At 37.6% G+C, this 19,152-nt stretch overlaps 3 protein-coding genes and 1 long non-coding RNA gene across 11 annotated transcripts in view; 2 read left to right on the top strand and 2 right to left on the bottom strand.

Annotated features, from left to right (window-relative positions):
* Positions 1-3,013, bottom strand: part of LOC410580 (synaptic functional regulator FMR1) — a 12,057-nt gene extending 9,044 nt beyond the window's left edge. For all 5 annotated transcript variants that reach the window (XM_006563662.3, XM_006563663.3, XM_006563665.3 and 2 more), the window contains exons 1-6: positions 2,880-3,013; positions 2,433-2,485; positions 1,515-1,665; positions 1,260-1,423; positions 1,013-1,178; positions 761-831 (exon numbers count right to left, since the gene is read on the bottom strand). In XM_006563662.3, coding sequence (XP_006563725.2) covers positions 761-831; positions 1,013-1,178; positions 1,260-1,423; positions 1,515-1,665; positions 2,433-2,485; positions 2,880-2,930 — 656 coding nt within the window. In that variant the 5' untranslated portion in view covers positions 2,931-3,013. The remainder of the gene's footprint in view (positions 1-760; positions 832-1,012; positions 1,179-1,259; positions 1,424-1,514; positions 1,666-2,432; positions 2,486-2,879) is intronic.
* Positions 3,014-3,121: 108 nt separating this feature from the next.
* On the top strand, positions 3,122-9,297 carry LOC408507 (WD repeat-containing protein 44). Of its 3 annotated transcripts, none has more exons than XR_409746.3 (7): positions 3,122-3,398; positions 4,193-4,364; positions 4,460-5,095; positions 5,206-5,343; positions 5,429-5,719; positions 5,814-7,674; positions 8,190-9,297. XR_409746.3 is itself a non-coding variant. In XM_392050.7 (7 exons), the coding sequence occupies exons 1-7, from the start codon at positions 3,331-3,333 to the stop codon at positions 7,542-7,544; spliced, it is 2,913 nt and encodes a 970-aa protein (XP_392050.5). In that variant the 5' UTR covers positions 3,122-3,330; the 3' UTR covers positions 7,545-9,297. The 3 variants fall into 3 exon arrangements, 2 of the variants coding, with proteins under 2 accessions (XP_392050.5, XP_006563721.2); XM_392050.7 differs by having other exon boundaries at positions 4,460-4,844; positions 4,968-5,095; positions 5,814-9,297; XM_006563658.3 differs by having other exon boundaries at positions 5,814-9,297.
* Positions 8,067-11,438, bottom strand: LOC113219279. The gene is made up of 2 exons (XR_003306170.1): positions 11,129-11,438; positions 8,067-11,016 (listed from the first exon to the last, which is right to left on the bottom strand). It is a non-coding gene; the product is annotated as an uncharacterized LOC113219279 (long non-coding RNA).
* On the top strand, positions 9,998-19,142 carry LOC410581. Of its 2 annotated transcripts, none has more exons than XM_006563659.3 (3): positions 9,998-10,968; positions 13,866-13,952; positions 15,683-19,142. In XM_006563659.3, the coding sequence occupies exons 2-3, from the start codon at positions 13,908-13,910 to the stop codon at positions 17,408-17,410; spliced, it is 1,773 nt and encodes a 590-aa protein (XP_006563722.1). In that variant the 5' UTR covers positions 9,998-10,968; positions 13,866-13,907; the 3' UTR covers positions 17,411-19,142. The 2 variants fall into 2 exon arrangements, with proteins under 2 accessions (XP_006563722.1, XP_016772169.1); XM_016916680.2 differs by lacking the exon at positions 9,998-10,968 and adding an exon at positions 13,036-13,124 and having other exon boundaries at positions 15,683-18,772.
* Positions 19,143-19,152: the final 10 nt, after the last annotated feature.

The raw sequence follows: 19,152 nt of genomic DNA, 5'->3' as shown, positions 1-19,152 counted from the left end.
TTGAAACAAAATTTTGAAAATGCTATTATATTTCCTATCATAAATTATTATTATTAGTTTTCCTATTCTTGTGAAAGTTCAGTTTTATTAACTTAAAAATATAAAGAATTAAAAATAAATTGTAATTATAGAAAAATTAGTTAAAATATTTAATATATAAATATATCATCATGTATAATATATATAATAAATATATCATGTAAATTAAATTAAATTAATCTAATCACATTAGATATAGCTGATGATAGCATCATCAAATATTGAAAAATGTGGCATTAATTTATTTGTTATAATATTATGAAATAAACAAAAGAATATGTCAGCAAAAAGTGACATTCACTAAAGACAGATGAAAAAACACATTGTGTGCAGATTTATTACTATATGCACATCGTGCTCTTGTGATTGGCAAAAGTATGAAAAATAAGTATGAATAAATAACTATCACACACAGATGTATATGAATTTTAAAAATGTTGCATGAAGAAATTATTAAATACTTTATACACAATCACACTTGTATGTGGAAACTATAAGGAAATGTATAATAAATATTTGTAATGTGACTACATAACATTCATGAAAATTATATGATGTTGAAGCAAACATATTAATGATTAGAAATCTTGTGAATTATTTCTGCCAGTAAATGCAAACCACAGACAGGATGGTAACCAGGACAGTGTATGGATAGGGGCAGGTTTTTAAATATCACAAGATTTTTCTTAATGGCAACACCAACTCTAACATTTTTACTTACCCCCCAATTGTTTGAAGTTTAGTTGACTCAAGTTGACGTGCTGCTTCTTCTGTTCTTTTTAAAAGCAATACCTGCAATATAAAATATTGATATCAAATATACTTTTATTAAATTTATAAATTTATATATACATATATATAAAATGTATCTATATAAAATGCATATATATAAATGTATAATTTTATATTGTCACAAAATATTTAAAAAAATATTTAAAAAATATCAAATTCCTTACAACTTATTTTAATTCACCTTTTGCGATAAGTTTCTAAAGTGCATTTCTTGGAGCATGGTACTGTGACGATGTAAATTTTCATGACGGGAGATGGCCAGCAATACTCCTCGTTCAGGCACATATCGGCACACTGCCGCCCCTATCGCTTTTTGAAATTCCTTATGTGCATTTTCCATTTTGGCACTATATTAAGTAAGATGTTTAAAATATATATATTATAAATATTTCTTAGCTTTTTATAAAAAGAGTTGATATGATACATACAATTCTCTTAGATCTTCAGGTACTTCTATTTCGATCTTGTGAAATGTATTTTTATCAATAGGAGGATTAGGATTTTTTGCCCTCAGTCGTTCACTAGCTACAATTTCAGTATAAGCACATTCCCATCCCGAATATTCAACTACTTGAAAACCTCCTTTACTCATCTAAAATAATAATTTCATTTGTAATATTTTATATATATTTATTGCATTAATAAATATAATGTATGTCATTGGAAAATAATTTTTCATTTACCTTAATGATTGCTTTCCACCATCCACATGCTTCATGCTCATTGGACCTAGAAAATACTTCAATCTCCATATTTTCAGAAAATTCTGGTTTTTGACCATCTGTTGGAGGTAGACGTACTTGAGCAAATGGAAATTTTGATTCCGGTTGCCAACTAAAACATAATCAATAGTTATAAATTATCTCTGAATAATATTGCAAAATTATATTTATTAAATATATAATATCAAGGTTATAATAAACTTTAATAAAAGGATATATATCTTTAAATATTATTCAATAAATCATATTTAATTGATATATATAAAATGTTTATTATCTAATATTTATTGTCTTTATATATATAAATATTTATTCCTTAAAATTATAATTTTATAAAATAATATATCATAATTTTTTTTTGTTCATTGACATTTTATTATGTTATATTATTTATTCAATTTATAATCAAACAAAATAGAATTTTAATATATTTTATTCTACATATTATAATTTTTATATATTTAAAATTTAGTCTAAAATATATAAATATATATATTATATATATGTAATAAAAAAAAATATATAAAAATTTAATAATTTATATATGATCATATATATTAAATTTTTTAATACTTTCAATAATATTTTAAGCATTTAATATAATTTTTATCATTAACATATATATAGAAATAAATGTATAAAAAAATCTTAAAATATTATAATTAATCAAATAATGATAACAAATAATATCCATAAATATTATATAATTTTTGGAACTGTTGATGTAGGTATTAGAAATATTAGACTTCCTATAGCTGATAAAAATAGTATAATTCTTGTGCTCAAGAGACTACACTGTTATTAGTTCAGAGTATCAGGGTAAATGTTCAAATATATTAGCAACTAAACTGTTTTTAAAAAGTAGAAAAAAAAACTTACTCATTTTCAAATGTAACTAAAACCTCGTCCTCAAAGACATCTGTGACAAAGGCCTGAAAAAATGAAACATAAAGCATATAAATTCATTCGTACAAGAATCACAGGTATAATGAGTAGCGTAAGACATTCGGACATAATACCGCGATACTTTCGGGATACGCTAGAGAGTGGTGTTTTTATAATTCTGATATTAAAGATATGCGTTTTTATGAATTGGGAGAACGTTGAGACGAATCGCAACATCAAAAGCTGACGAAAATCACGCCCTGTCAAACGAGACATGGCGTCGGAGGAAGCCGCGTTACCTCGCGAACATTTGAGGGCCGCGCTTTCGCGAAGTACGGGCGTCTCTTTTGTGAGATTAGAACCGCGCCATGGGCCGTAAGTTAGTCTATCCACGGCCTCAATCTTCCGCCCTGTTTTTTGTATACTTTTCACAGAACGAACCTTATAATATGCTCCGTTTTCGCCGCATACTTCGACTGTGAGATCCTCCATCTTGCTTTTGTGTGACGGCTCGCCTCCTTTGCAGCAGGCATGCTGGCGAGCGGGCAGCTGCACGAGTTCGAGGCTGCAAATTCGTTGTTCACCAATCGTACAACTCTTTTCCATGATGCAGCCTCTTTATTGGATGGATTCAGGCAGTGTTACCACTTTCACATCGCTAATTTACGTTTGAAAGAACTAGGATAATTGAAATACGCACCAGTGCATTCAGCACAAAACTGTGCACTTGTGTAACCGCTATTAGAAGTCAAATCATGACTTCGTGCCGCTTACGATCCTGTGGCCGCTTCTACCTGGCCCTAGTGTTCGCGATTTTGCGAAACGCGTGACGTGCCTTGACAGTACCGATGCGGAGAAGAGTATTATTACCAATCACTCAGTGCAGACGACAATGTCTGGAAGCAGCGATTCCGAAGAATTTTTTGATGCAGAGGATGATACTTTTCATCATAATGCACGGTAATTTTTTAATTTATTTTATTAAAAATTTTATTTCGAATATAATTTTCTCGTATATATTGGACATTTAATAAAAAATATTGTTGCATAAATTATATATATCTAGTTTAGATATAACTAGAAAATTATTTATTATAAAATTTGATTTCCAATTTTCATTCTTTTTAATTCAATATATCTCAATTAAAGTTCTTATATATACAGAAATTTTTTTCAAATCGTTTTTATATATCTGATTTTTATTATCGTATCATATTCTAAAGTAATTATCTTTGGTTAGGTTTGAATTTAAATACTTATATCAGATTATATTCATATAATCGTATGAAATTATCACAATTGGTAAAATTTACATTATTCTTTATGGATCTAAATGTTAATATTGTTATTAAATTTAGGAAATTTTGAAACAATTTTTTTATTAAATAGATGTATTTGAAGAATTATTAATCTATTTAATAAATCATTCATTTATTTTAATACATTTACATTTTTTAAATTTTAATATTTGTTTACATAATTATAACTATTTTATTTATTTAGAGTTTATAATATGATATTTAGAAAAATTTTATGTATATTTATTTTTTATATATTATTGAAAAAATAATATATATATATATATATATATATATTCATATATATTCATTCATATAATATATAATAAAATAGATATACAAATAAATTTACAATATATATATATAAATTAATATTTTGTTAAAATAATATATGTCTTATTTTATATTTCATATTAAAAGAATTATTTTTATAATTAAAATATTTGGTTCTTATAGGAAAAATAAACAACGTGATTCTATCAGTGTTGAAACACAAAACAAGGATATATCAGAATCATCCAAAAAAATGGATGATGATGATGTTTTTGTGAAACCTGCTCAACCTAAACCAATTGTAGAACCAAAGGAACATGTAATGATAGAATGTATAGTTAATAAAGATAAAAATGTAAGTAGTCGATATTAAAGTTATAATATATGTAATATATGTAATATATATTTACCATTCTATTTGTGTTTAATAAAATTTATTTATTTAAATAGGAAGAAAATGGAAAAGATTCAAGTACCGATAAAACTATAGGTAGAAGAAGATTTCGTGAACTAAGACAACGTATGCAAACAGAAGATGATGATATTGCGATTAATAGTTCCCCTCCGGATAGTCAAACATCATCAATCGAGGGTGTTTATCCTACTCCTTCAAAGACAACGCATCCATTTAGGATTATAGAACATGATACTCTTAGTTTACAAAGCATGACATCTTTAGGACGAGTGGGGCGAATTTTAGCTGGAGTTGGGGACAGTGCATCTACTACACTTGCACCAAATGTAACCCAGTGTCCCCCTTCTGCCATCCTTATCCGTGAAAGCCAGATGTCCTCCATTGCTAGTATTCCAAGCAAAGACGAGGACACAGCATCTGGTAAGGTGTCCCAGTCCTCCAGCATCCTTACGTTATCAGGGGATATCCTTCAGGAATCCTCTGTTAACAGTAGGTCCAATTATATTTCTCACTCACAAAATGATAAGACTGTTATGCTTCAAGAACCTGATGTCATCGCTAGTACAAAGAATAATGGAAAATCAAATGAAGATATTACTATGGTTGGAATACCTGTTGCACCACCAAGACGTAAAAAAAAGTCAAAAGTTCAAACACCTTCTGATCTTGCAGTACGATATATTTATTGATATAATATTGCTATAATAAAAAAGATATTTTGTAAAATTATTAAGAATAATATTAATAATAAAATAATTAAATATAGATTTTATGATTTTAGCCTTCTACAACGGAATCGGCATTATCAGCGTCACCATTACCAAGTCCTGCGAGTACTATCGAATCCATTACCAGAGAATTTGAACATTCTCTTGATATTCGATCTGCAACGAAAGGACAATATGTTGTTAAACCACAAGTAATATTATATATTTGTAAAATATAATTTTAAAATATCAAATCAAATATAAATTGTTTATTTTCGTTATTATTTATATTAATAGGATGAAGATAAGTCGAAAGCCGAAGGCCCGTCAACCGAAGAACTGGAAAGGGTGGAAAAAATGAAAGCTGAATTAATGAGCGTGAGGTCGAGTGACAAATCTAGTAGTCCATTGGGATCCATGTCTAATAACAGTATCGGTCGATATTCTTTAGGTCCTCATAAATTATCAGGTTTAAGTCCGCAAGGTTCGAAAGAAAGACGAAAATCAGCAGGTGATCAAGATATGGTTCAGCAATTGAATATGTTTGTAAGAACAAGAACAGATTCTGGAAAACGTTTGACAGATATGGTATATACTTGATAGAAAATTAGGAAACGTTATTTCTTATTACATACGTGTATATACATATTTTAATAATATCACGTTAATAATATTTTTTTAGGAAATCTTGGAGCAAGTAACCGTTTTAAACTTGGATACTGGAGAAAGAGTACCATTGAGTATAGCAGAAGATAAATTACCGCAATGTATTAATCCTTTATCGCTTCATATTATGAGACTTACTTCAGAATATATAAGTAATTCTAGTCTAGAAAAAGAAAAGGAAAGTGACGAGGAAAGTGTTGATAGTAAAATGTCTAGTATACCACCGGATGAGGATGTATCTGTTGGTAGAGTTCGAAAAAAAACGCAAAAGTTAAAACGATTCTTAGGATCTACTGTAAAAAAAACAATGGACAAGGCAAAATCTATTGCACAAGAAGTGTCGCATGCAAGACACAAGGAGGATGTTATGGATATAGTAGATGAAGTATATCCTGGCGAACAGCAGTATATAAAATTAAAAGCATCTAATAGTCATAAAGGACCGTATGAATTTAGTTGTTTACAGCATGTTCAAGATTTGAGTGGCGAACATGTAGGTCCTGTTTGGTGTATGAAATTTTCAGTTTGCGGACGTTTACTTGCCACTGCGGGACAGGATCGAGTTTTAAGAATTTGGGTTTTGCGGGATGCTTTCACATACTTTCAAGATATGCGAACTAAATACAATGCCGAGAAAGTTAGCCCAACTCCTTCCCAAGAATCTTTAGTTTCACAACAATCTATGGAAGATCCTAATGTTGTGGCTAGTGCCTTTAGTGAAATAGAAGGGACGAAAAGTCCTTTTATGCCAAAGCCTTTTTGCACTTATACCGGGCATACCTCGGATTTGCTTGATGTTTCATGGTCGAAAAATTATTTTGTCTTATCATCGTCAATGGATAAAACTGTTCGACTTTGGCATATATCACGAAAAGAATGTTTATGTTGTTTCCAGCATATCGATTTTGTTACAGCAATAGTGTTCCATCCTCGCGATGATCGTTATTTTCTTTCCGGATCGTTGGATGGTAAACTTCGATTGTGGAATATTCCAGATAAGAAGGTGGCTGTATGGAACGAAGTCGATGGGCAAACCAAATTGATCACTGCTGCAAATTTTTGTCAGAATGGAAAATTCGCGGTAGTTGGTTCTTACGATGGCCGATGTATATTTTACAACACGGATCAATTGAAATATCACACGCAAATACACGTTCGATCAACAAGAGGTAAAAATTCAACGGGAAGAAAGATTAGCGGTATTGAACCTATGCCAGGTGAAGATAAAATTTTGGTTACTTCAAACGATAGTCGTATACGATTATACGATCTACGAGATTTAAATCTGTCGTGCAAATACAAAGGTTACGTTAACGTGAGTAGTCAAATTAAAGCAAGTTTCAGCCCGGATGGGCAATATATTGTTAGCGGCTCGGAAAATCAATGCATTTATATTTGGAAAACTCATCATGATTATTCTAAATTTTCAAGCGTACGTAGAGATCGAAATGATTTTTGGGAAGGTATAAAAGCTCATAATGCCGTGGTGACGTGTGCAGTGTTTGCACCGAATCCAGATAGTATTATTAAACAAATTGAAGAGAGAGAACATTGGGAAAATAAAGAGGACGCAAAATTAGGTAGTTCAACCGTAGATGTTCCTCCCGTTGATCCTGTGGTCGAGCAGCGTACTAAAGGCTGTGGTGGACATGTCCTTGTGAGCGCAGATTTCAATGGCTATATAAAGGTTTTTCTAAATAAAACAAAACCTAAACACAGCTCTTTACCAGCATCTGCTCTCGCGTAACACACAACATTAGATTGATTTATTGCACTATTGTTAAAACAAAAAAGATTAATAAGAACACCAATATTACATACAAATATTTGTTTTACCTCAGTGAATTATATAGAACTCGCTGTATGCTGTTTTTAAGGTAAATACTTTTTAAGGTATTAAATACTTTCGAAAACAGAATATTTTGAGATGCATGCCAAAAGGCTTACAATAAGAAAGCTTCTATAAGATAGTTAGGAATATTAAAATATATAAATTTGTGATGCTCAGGCAATATATATATATACATATATATATATATGTATATGTATATATGTATATATATATATATACACACACATACACACACATATATATATTTTTTTTTATTATTAAAATAAGCAACAAAAATATCTTTTATTTATTATAGATTAAATAATAACATTTATAATTTTTATTAAAATTTTAAGTAAACAATACAAATCGTATCAATATAATTTTATAAGATATTGTATTTTTAACACTTTTTTAAATTTGACATATTTTTATTCATTTTTCTTTCTTATATTCTTATATCTTTTCGGTGCTGGTTCACTGTGGTCATGAATACGTGAATGAAATCTTGCCGAAATTATGGTTAATGGAATTGTTCGTTTTGATTATATCTATCAACAGAAAGAGCACCTTGGTGAAGAAACAAAGTATAAATAAAAACAAGCACGCAAGCAATGGCCGAATAGAACAATTAACGAATAACCATTAATTTATATATACTTGATGATCCATCATTAGGCCATCAATGTTGGATAGTATTTAGAACGATTTTGTGAAAATCAAATTGGATTTTCAAATCCTGATGGTTTCTAAAAATGTCTTAGAACTTTACCATGATAAGATAGCGTAATACATCGAAGACAATATATTAATTAAAAAAAAAAAAGAAAAAGGAAAAAAAAAACAAAAACAAAAACAAAAAAAAACACAAAAAAAAAAGAAAACAGTGATTTGATGAAGTTAAAAACGCATCATTGTTAAGTTTTTGTACGAATACAATTCATATTTTAGAAATTCACTACACATGTTCAAAATGAAATTTTATTACAATATAAATTTAATTTATACGTGCAGTATCAATTTAATATCAATTGATGTTAGCAAAGAGTTTACCTTGTACACAAATATTACGTAAAAGTTATCATAATACTCATAATACTCGCTATGTTTAATGTTCGACACTTGAATGTCGTAACTGTCATTTTAATCTGATTTAAAGATATATGAAATACCTGTTTCGCAACGTGTCAATTATAACGGCAAAGACGTATATAAGACGTGTACGAGGGACGATTAAAAAGATGTTTCAAACTTTGCGATTTTACGATTCTTATGTATTTGATAAATCATGTCTTGGATGGAGGATGATGCGCTATTCAGTCGCGTGGTGAAGTAAGATGGTTGATCTCTGTGCCACACAGTTTGTTATATAATAAAAACTTGCACAGTCGCAAATACGATGAAACCATCGAATTCAACAACAAATATGATGTATTTTATTTGTATCGTAAATCTAATGTAAATACGCAGAAAAAAAAAAAAAGAATTGTAGGTATTTTGTGTAAATGCAATTGTAAATATATACTATTCAAAAAGCGATAGCGTAATCGCTTGTTAACAACATTGTCATTCCGACAGCGGCGTGCACAAAACTATTGTTTGTGATCTCGTAGTAATCAATAATCATGTAATATATCAATGTATCAAATAGTGTATTCATGTATGAAAACGTGTCTGTTTTTTATGTTGCCGTCACACAACAATATACATAAAAAAAAAAAAAAAAAATTTACATTAATCATTAGAAATGTCTCTTCATCTATCGAATCCTCGCATACGATTTTCCCTCTTCATATACACATTCCATTTAACCATTATCTTTATTCCAATTTTTAAAACAATTAAAATTTAAATTAAAAAACAATTAAAAAGAAAAAAAATTATTCCACTTCTCGGGATATTTCTCGCTATACATATATTCGCGAATAAGAAATCGAATAATCATCACGTTGCTACATTGTTACATTGTTACCCAAGGAGACAGTACCGGCAGATTCTCATCTATAGGTCAACAATGTATGTGCGGTCAGTCGGTCGGTCGGTCGGTCGACCAGCCAGCCGGTTGACTGTCAACTGATTCACCCATTTACACATTCATACGTCTCCGAGTACACACACACACACACGTATCTACGCAAACATTGTTCCGAGTAATTAGGATGAAAGTGTACTACAAACTTGACGCTTTATGCGAAATAAACAGATAAATGAAACATTTGTTTTCGATCTAGATTCGAACTATATACATATATATATAAAACTTAAAACTTCGATATATCAAAGTTTTAAACAATTAATTCATCGAATTACGAATATATCATAAAGATTATTTAGAAATTATTTCATTGCATAATTTTAATGTTTAATATTCCTCTTTGAATTATAAGTGATAATGTTTAATAAAACAAATTCCACGATTTACGTAACGTAAATTATATCGAAACATTTGAACTTCGATGCAAGATCTGGAGGAACGAATTCATCGATTGTTTTCGGGGATTAAATGGACGTTTGCGTTTCGTTTCAAATCGAACTAAACAACTGGGTGGAGGGACGGGAGATAGACGGAGGCAGAAAGATGTTAAAGACGTCGCGGCGACATAACGTACGTCGCGGCCGACAAGTGGCGCGCATCACGCGATAACAGGGATAACGAGAAGGACAAGAACGACGAATAGGAGCACCACCGCGACCACGTTCACAAGAATCGTGGTCGTGGTCGTCAGGAGTGTGGTTCGAACGAGAAGAGATATCCTCCGGTTCGTGAGGGACCTATATAACTGTACTGTGTGTCTGGGTCAGGGGGCGGGCCGCCACGTTTATAGTATACTCTCTATATTGGACAGGTGTACCCCATTCCGACTCCACGAGTTCTCGCGTGCACCATCGAGCCACAGCAGGCTGTAACGTGTCTTTCTAGCTGGCGTGACAGATATCGTGGTGCATCGCGGTAAACACGGGAGGATCAGTCGCGACGGGGACCCTCCGAGGACGGTTGACCACGGTCGGAGGTTTGGAAGAAATCGGGAATCGGCCGTGGCTGGGTTTTCACGAAACGTCTCACCGGCCCTACCTTCTCTACGCGCTCGCATTCGTCGTCGCCTTTGTCCCCGTTTTTTCGCCACCGAGATACCGGCCGCCGAGATCGATTGTCTTGTGCTTTTAGACAGCCTCCGACCGCGCGGGTACGCGGAGATTCCTTGGCACATGGTGCTTCAATCAGTGCTGTGCATTGCTCGTATCTTTCTTCCTTTGCGCATCGCACGTCTTTGACACGGGATCAGGAAAAAAAAGGGAAGCCCTGCGTCTTTCGGCGTCTCTACCTCTCGATTGGACAAACGTAAGACAATTTTTAGATGTGTGCAATAATTTCGATAATTTCGTGTCCCTAAATATTAACAAGGGATATAATAGAGTTTGACATTTGATGATAATCCAACTTTAAATATCCAACGAGGAATAATTCTCGATTAAACTTATTTAGATTCTAATTAACTTACTTAATCGTTTTCGACGTTCCGTGAGAGTAGAGGTTATAATTCTTAGATTAGATTTTTCGTATTTGTCTATACGATATATTGCAAAGTGTATAATTTAACGCGAAATCCAATTATCGGGGAACACTTATTGGTCGAGCTATTATTCCCAAGTATTGCGGTTATTTAAGTTTCTTTGCGGTACGTTAACAATGTCAGGTGGAACCGAATGAATTATACGATGCACGGATGCTATAGGATGTGCGTCGCGTATTATAGGCAACCACGTGGTTGGTGACCGCTTTCGTTCTATCGCAACGTGCACGTGTGCGGCAACAGTTGACGACTGCTAGTCGGCAAGTAAGATTCGTCTTTCGCGAGATCGGAAGCGAGTGACGGAAGATTCGTGTACTAAAACTTCATCGATTCTAATTTACTCGTTTAAATTTTCTCGCAAAATATTTTTGCTCGAGATATTAGATACACTCGGTTATGTAATAGCAGTATAATTCCGATGAAATGAAAAATTATTATTTAGATATAATTTGATGTACGCGTTTACGGAACGTTAATTATTCTCTCTGCTATATCAACAGAGTCGTCGATTATAAAAAGTACGAAACAAACTCGATCGAGATTATCGAATCGCGAATGACAATAAAATTTAATTCTAATAGAGAGGAAGATGTACTTACTTACACTCGCAACGATCGATGATACCCATGATTCGTCGTACATTATCGATAGCGATATCCACCGCTGATCAATCAGCGACACGACACCTTTACAAGGAAAGTGCATCGAATTGCCATCAAGTTGTCAGTTTGCTCCATTACGTTCAATTACCATGCGCTTACCAGATTGCACGCTAGATACGGAATAAAACATGCGCATTAACTAACACGCCAAGCATGTTGAATCGTAACGAAAAATAAATTTTTCTTTTGAATTTTATTTATTAATATGAGCACTTTATCGACGTGTTTCTCAATATTTTTCGACGATTCGAAAAATTAATACGTGTATATATCTCATCGATAAACAATAAGAGATTGGACACGTTTCAAAAATTTCCGTTACATCTTTAAGGGAATAGAAAGACTAGAAGCGGACTCGTATTGCCGCGATGCGACAATCGGAAAGAGAAAGAGAGAGAGAAAGAAAGAAAGGAAGGAAGGAAGGAAGGGGGGAAGAAAAATATATTCGAAGCCTTCCTATATAGGTCATTATTAGCTACGCATTTATTATGCGAATGCCTGACTTCGGAATTACCACACCGGTGGAACCGTTATATGTATTTGGCACCATGCCACATCTTCGGCGTGCTCGATTCATTCGGTTAGCATGGAACAACGGACGTGTAAACAGCCGCCGGTGATTTTTATTCAACGGTGGCCTCGTAGTGAAAGAAAAAACAGGTGTCGCGGTCCTCATCGTGGCATGAATCTCAAAGCGAAATAATAACTAATGTATGCCGGTAATAAATAAGCGTTCGTTAGATTTGCCGCGTTAACGGAATTCGAAATAGATTGCCGTTTCTCGGGACGAAAAGGGGGAGGGTGGGAGGGAAGAGAGAAATTATAGCGTCGTCTATGAAACGTTTTATTTATGTTTAGATGATGGCGCGTACGAGGAGGAAGAAGTAATTTAATTTCATAACCGATAAAAAATAGGCATAAATATACATAAGTAGGTTTAGGAAGGTTATTTTTAAAAACCCCTCTCCCTCCCTCTCTCTCTCTCTCTCTCTGCCGTGACACCGTAAGAATTTTGTTAAACATTAGAAATTAAGTAGCACCGAGTCACGATAAAAATATATATTTTTGTAAATATAAAAGGTTTCAAGTAGGTTAGCCTGAGAAGAGGAGAAATTACAAGTCGTCAAGTGCAAATAGATATAAACGGCCATTGAAATCCCGAATTGGCGATTTGTCGCACGTACGTATCTATTGTTTCGACCTGAAATGGGAAATCTACCGGCTAGGATGATTTTAGCATCGAACCCGAGTAAGTAGATTCGGTACGTACACCGACGGATAGTAGAAAACCTACTTGCCTACATACGAGCATCGATAAGTCTCGTTTCGAGCGCATCTCTCGAATTCGTCGCGTGTTTACGGCGGGATCGAAATCGCGATACAGTGAATTTCTTCCTCCTTTCGCGCTCGAACCTTTCGTCCACACGCGTCATTAACCGATCTGAAAAACAATTTACGATCGATTTTTTTTTCTTTTTTTCGAAAAGAAAGAAAAATTGGACGATTAATAAAAAAGACAATCGCAGGATAGTGAAATTTCGTCCATTTATTTTCCGATTATTCGTGGAATCGGCGGATCGATATTGGAAAGGGAACTGTATATAATGAAACGCGGAATTATTTTCCGAAAGGATTTGACGAATTCGGTTCACGCGTGTAGTTATCGATCATGCCAGTCTGGTATCACGGAGCGCAACGAGGTAACGGAGTGAAAACCCGGACACTCGGCACAGGAATTTGGGACAGGTGGCCTAGTGGTCGCATGAGGCGAGCGTATCTGATAATTGACGATTAAACACGAGCGAGGTGTCCAATGATGGACCGGTTCCTTCGGTTTTAACGTTCGATATTTCCTACTAACGATCATCCTTCCCCTCTCTCTCTCTCACGTTCGCCGTTCATTCAGATTTCCGGCACGATTTATATATCGACGCCCTCGAAAAAAACTTTCCTCGATTTCTACCGTAATCGTAATCGAAGAATAAAAGAATTCTTTTTTTCAGCGACGACAATACGAAACACTTCACCGTGGACTCTAACGCGGTATGCGGTGGCGAATCTTCATTCTAACCTGTCTCCTACTAAAGGGGGTGAGTATATTGAAACTAATCGGTGGACGAAGAAAACGTGTATTAAAACAATGGACGGACGGAGGAGAATGCTGATTCGGTGGTGAAATCTGCAGAGAGATCGGTGGGTAAGGGAAAAGTGGTGGATAGGTCGGTATGTCGGCGCGGGTAATTACCACATTATAACCCAGATATCGCGGCGGGTACATAGGCGGCTGCGATTCCGTTACCCAGTGCTCTGACCCAGAGCTAAGGGCGACTCCGAGACCCGGTCGATGTCTCGAAATGGTGCGCGGTGCCCCGATCCGGCTCGTCCACGTCTACTGCGAAGTAACGTTTTATCGTTCGCCGCGAAGGAATCGGTGTTGCAAAAATCGCGCGCGAAACGACCGGTTCCGTGATCCCACCACCCTGCATTCTTTCGGGGATTCGACACGATTTCGATTCGCTTCTTACTTTTCTCTCCCTCTCTCTTTTTCTCTCTCGCTCGTTCGAAACGGAACGGAACGCGTTCATTCTTCCAACCGTTTTTAAATATTTTCACGTGTCACGGGTTTAAAATGAATGACCGGCGACACGCGTCATTATCGCGTTGTCAAACACAAGGGGACATAATTTAAACGTTGAAATTAAACGAGGAGGATTTATATACGTTTGTCGCGATATTATATCCCCGAGTGTGTATAATGTTGCGTAGACGTGTCGTCGGACCGTGATAGTTGTTGCTCGCAAGCCCGAGTGAATGAAGCCCGGCCGAAGAATGAATGAAATACCTTTCTAATAGGATAGGAGAGAAACATCTCTCGCCGCACTCGACGTTTATTATCTTTCGCGACTACCGTTCGTGATTTCCAGTTTTTCTTCCCTATATACATACATACGTACGTACACGCATACTCTTGGATAATTATTTTCCAGACTTGATTGCGTCGTTACGATCCTTAATGAAACGCGATTGGCGATAATTCAGCCCGGAGATTAAACGCGTCATCGAGATCCATCCGGATTCGCTCGTTCGAGTGACCTAGACTTCCTTTCGAGAACTTCCTAACTTCGAATTTACGAAGCTAGGATAAGATAAGACGAAGGAAGAGGAGAGAATAAATCGAATATATATATATATATATCTGAAGCGGCGAGCTGGCCGATTGACCTGCGGCTAAAGACACGGGTGGTCCGTTATGCCCCAGGGTCACGCGCGAGGCAATCAGCCACTACACACAGTGTGCCCGACTGTTGCTCCTATTTCATCGTTTGGCCGCCCTCCCTCCTTACCCCCTCTCCTCTCCTCCTCCTCCTCCGTCATTCGTCGAACAGTCGGAACGGGTTCCGTCCCGAGCCTGTTGTCTCCCGTTGTATATCGGCCGTGGAAGGAATAACTCTTTCGATCAAACGGATCCGTCCGCAACGAAGCAATCGTATGTAGCACGCGTCCAATCATTTTCCTCTCGTACGTCCAACATTCCATTATCGACTCGTATCGATAAAATTCGAAATAGATAAATGGATGAATATTATACACGACCCGAATAAAAGTTTAACTCTTCCCGAATCGATCGCGCGATAAAAAATCCAGGAGGAAGATCCATGGTTGGAGGGGGGAGGCCGGCCTTTCGTTCCACGAGTCCGTAAATTATGTAGCCCGACAACGTCAATCTACTTTCACGCTTTCTCGCCGTTTACTTCTCCTCCTCCTCCTCCTTCTCCTCGTCGAGAGGAAGGACACGCGTTTGATCCGTGTGTGTTCGCAGCCGGGATGCCGAGCGGAGGATGTGGAGGTGGTGGAGGCGATCCCAGGCGAGGACAATCAGCGGAACGACAATTCAGCGGTGAACAGGCAGGACAACGACATAAACAGCTCGGACCAATTGGCGTTGGAGTCGTTGGGGGAGAAGGACGCGGGCGGGGGGGGTCATTACGGGAAGCCGGGCGGTCTTCGGGGCCACCCCGTTCCCCTCGCCCCGAGCAGGGGCCTCCCCCCGCACCCGGGCAGGCCGCACCACAGCGTCGCGTACCACGGGCCGCCCCCGCCCCCCCCGCCCCCCAAGAGCCCGTCGTCCGAGGCGATCGACAAGATGTACGCGACGGGGGCCGGGGGCGGCCTGAGCGGCAGCGGGGTCGGCGGCGAGCCGTGGCCAGCCCCGACCCCCGACATGCCCAAGATCGTCTCCCTGGACGTGAAGTGCGAGAAGAGCCTGATGAAGGTTTACCTCGGCTTCGACAAACCGTTCTACGGGATAGTGTTCAGCAAGGGCCACTACAGCAACGTTAATTGCGTCCACTTGCCGGCCGGGTTGGGCCGCACCTCGGTCAACTTCGAGATCAGCATTCACGCGTGCGGCACGGCCGGGAACACGGAGAACGGTTTGTACGGGTACGGGGCCGAGTCCGGGTCCGGCACGTACTTCGAGAACATCATCGTGGTGCAATACGATCCCCAGGTGCAGGAAGTTTGGGACCAGGCGAGGAAGTTGCGGTGCACGTGGCACGACTTGTACGAGAAATCCGTCACGTTTCGCCCGTTCCCGGTCGACATGTTGGACGTGGTCCGAGCGGATTTCGCCGGGGACAACGTGGGCTGTTGGATGCAGATACAGGTGGGGAAGGGGCCGTGGGCGTCCGAGGTCTCGGGCCTGGTCAAGATCGGGCAGACGATGACCATGGTGCTCGCGATCAAGGACGACGACTCCAAGTTCGACATGCTGGTGAGGAATTGCATGGCCCACGACGGGAAACGGGCGCCTATCCAGCTGGTCGACCAGAGGGGTTGCATCACCAGGCCCAAACTCATGTCCCGTTTCACCAAGATAAAGAACTTCGGCGCCTCGGCCTCGGTCCTCTCCTACGCCCACTTCCAGGCATTCAAGTTCCCGGACTCGATGGAGGTCCACTTCCAATGCACCATACAGATATGCCGCTACCAGTGCCCGGAGCAATGCTCCGAGTCGCCCCTTCTGCTCGAGTCCCAAGCCCTCCTCGAGACCCACCACCACCACCACCACTCCCACCCCGATTCCTACGGCCTCCCGCCGCCCATCCCCCTCCCCCTCGAGGCTTATCTGCAGGCGGCGGCCGGCCGGCCGCGGGACGAGAGGCGGAGGAAGTCCCGCGAGATAATACCGGCTCCCCAGAAGGCGGTGGGGGTGAATCGGATAATACGGGTGGTCTCGACCGGCGATCTAACCTTTTCCATCGACGAGGCGGGCAACGGTGATTCGGGGGGATCGACCGTGGTTTTCCCGCTTTCCCGGAAGGAAGAGAGCGGGTCGAGCGGCTCGGCCATGATATGCATGACAACCCTGGGCTTCGTCGCAACCCTCGTAGTACTCCTGGCCGTCCTCCTCTTCTCCTGCGTCCTCTCCACCTACCTCTGCCTCCGACTAAGACCGTTCTCAGGGAAATCTAGAAAGGTTGCCACGTACCACAACGGGGAACAAAGCGCGGCCAAAAAGTCCGCCAGGACGTGTTTCTACTCGTAGGTCTTTCCTTCGAGGTGCTCGCCTCGAGTGTAAAGTAGCGACTGCGCGATATGATGCCGTCCGTTTGTATCCTTTCCTCTTCCTTCCTTCCTTCCCCGAGAATCAAGGTTTTCGTAGCGTCTGTTGTTATATTATTTATTGAAACTGAGGGGGGGAAGAAATAAAATAACGAATAATCTTCGTTGACTAGGCAAGAAGAAAGGAAAGGGATTTGTCAATGTTCTATTTTCTCGATTACGGATTTTTTTTTTTCTCCTTTCTTTTATAAAGTACAAGTACGAGTCGCTCGTTCACCTTTTATCCTTTGTTATATTTATTTTCAGAGACGGGTCGAGACCGTTCAGTGAAAATTTTTATCGTTCTATTGGATGTCGCGCAAACCGGTCCTCTTGGTCGCGCCATTACAGGTATCGTAGAGGCTACAGAAATGCCGAGAGCACAATTCTGTGTACGAACGCGCACGTCGGACCACTACCTATATAGAGCGTCGTATTATTATTATTATATTACGAAGTAAAAATATCGGATCCGTTGCCCGCGTTCGTGCCAGCGAATCCAACCGAAACGGAGATTCGCGGGGACAGAATACAGTGTACAGATTTGTGCTTCGTCATCGTCGAAACTTACGCTCAAGCCGTTGCCGGCGTGTATAGAAATATTCCGGGAAAATTTAGTCAAAGATAATCAAACATTTTTTTTTTTTTTTCCGCCCCTTCATCGCTCGCTATGGCTCATCCAGGGGTCGTCCATGGTATTTGGGTATATATTTTTTTTTTTTTTTCCGATGAATCGATCACATGTATGTAACTCGACGCGTTAAGGCTGAAATTGAACATTGTAAAAAAGAAGAAAAAAAAAAAAAAAAAAAAAGAGTGTCCATGTTTAAGAAAAGTATTCGTCGTTTCTCTTTTATTCGTTTCACTTTTTTTTTAATATTGTCGACGATATTGTTGTTTTCTCTTTTCAATATTATTTATTTGTTAGGTAGTAACGTTCCAAAATTATTATTTTTTTTTTTTTTCTTTGGATTCGTATATCTTGTAAGAGCTACACTTGTAAGAGCCAGTCACTATCACGAAACTATGGTTAAAAAAAATGCTATCTCTGCTATTTTTATTAACTCCTACGTTTAAGGTTAACGTTAAATACGTTTCGCTTTAGTGAAGCGAACATTTTTTTTTTTTTTTTTTCTACGTTAGTTTATACGTATACGCGTTGCCATGTAAAACAAAGTTTCTTCTTATTTAATTAAATAATAGAGTATTTAAAATATCGAGTAACAGTTACGAGTAAAATGTCGATTATCTTTCTCTCGAGGAATTTTTGAGGAGGGTCCATTTTTATTGTGCAAAAAAAAAAAAAGAAAGAGAAGAAGAAGAGAAAGGAAGGAAAGAAAACGCATAACATTGAAACGTATTCGCACGGATACGGAATACGCGGAAATATATTCTTGGATTTCGTTGAATTTCGTATTCCTCTTAGAATAAATATTTGAACGGTATACGTTTCTTCCCGAGATTTCGTTGTTTCGTCGTGCGATATTCCAAGAATTTTCGAATTTTATTATTCACGATGTTTAATAACGCGATTCTTTTTCGAGATTAAACTTCTCGAAACCATCTTTCGATAATTTTTTTTCGATCGATAATTGACATTTTGCTTTTGAGAACGAAGAAGAGGTCGAAATATGTAATGAACGAAAAAGAAAAAAAAAAGAAAAAAGAAAGAAAAACGACTAATTT

The sequence above is a fragment of the Apis mellifera genome, linkage group LG15, assembly GCF_003254395.2.
Source record: "Apis mellifera strain DH4 linkage group LG15, Amel_HAv3.1, whole genome shotgun sequence".
In the NCBI taxonomy this organism is placed as follows: Eukaryota; Metazoa; Arthropoda; class Insecta; order Hymenoptera; family Apidae; genus Apis; species Apis mellifera.
Note: the sequence above shows the minus strand (reverse complement) of the source record. Positions and strands in the feature narration are given on the sequence as shown.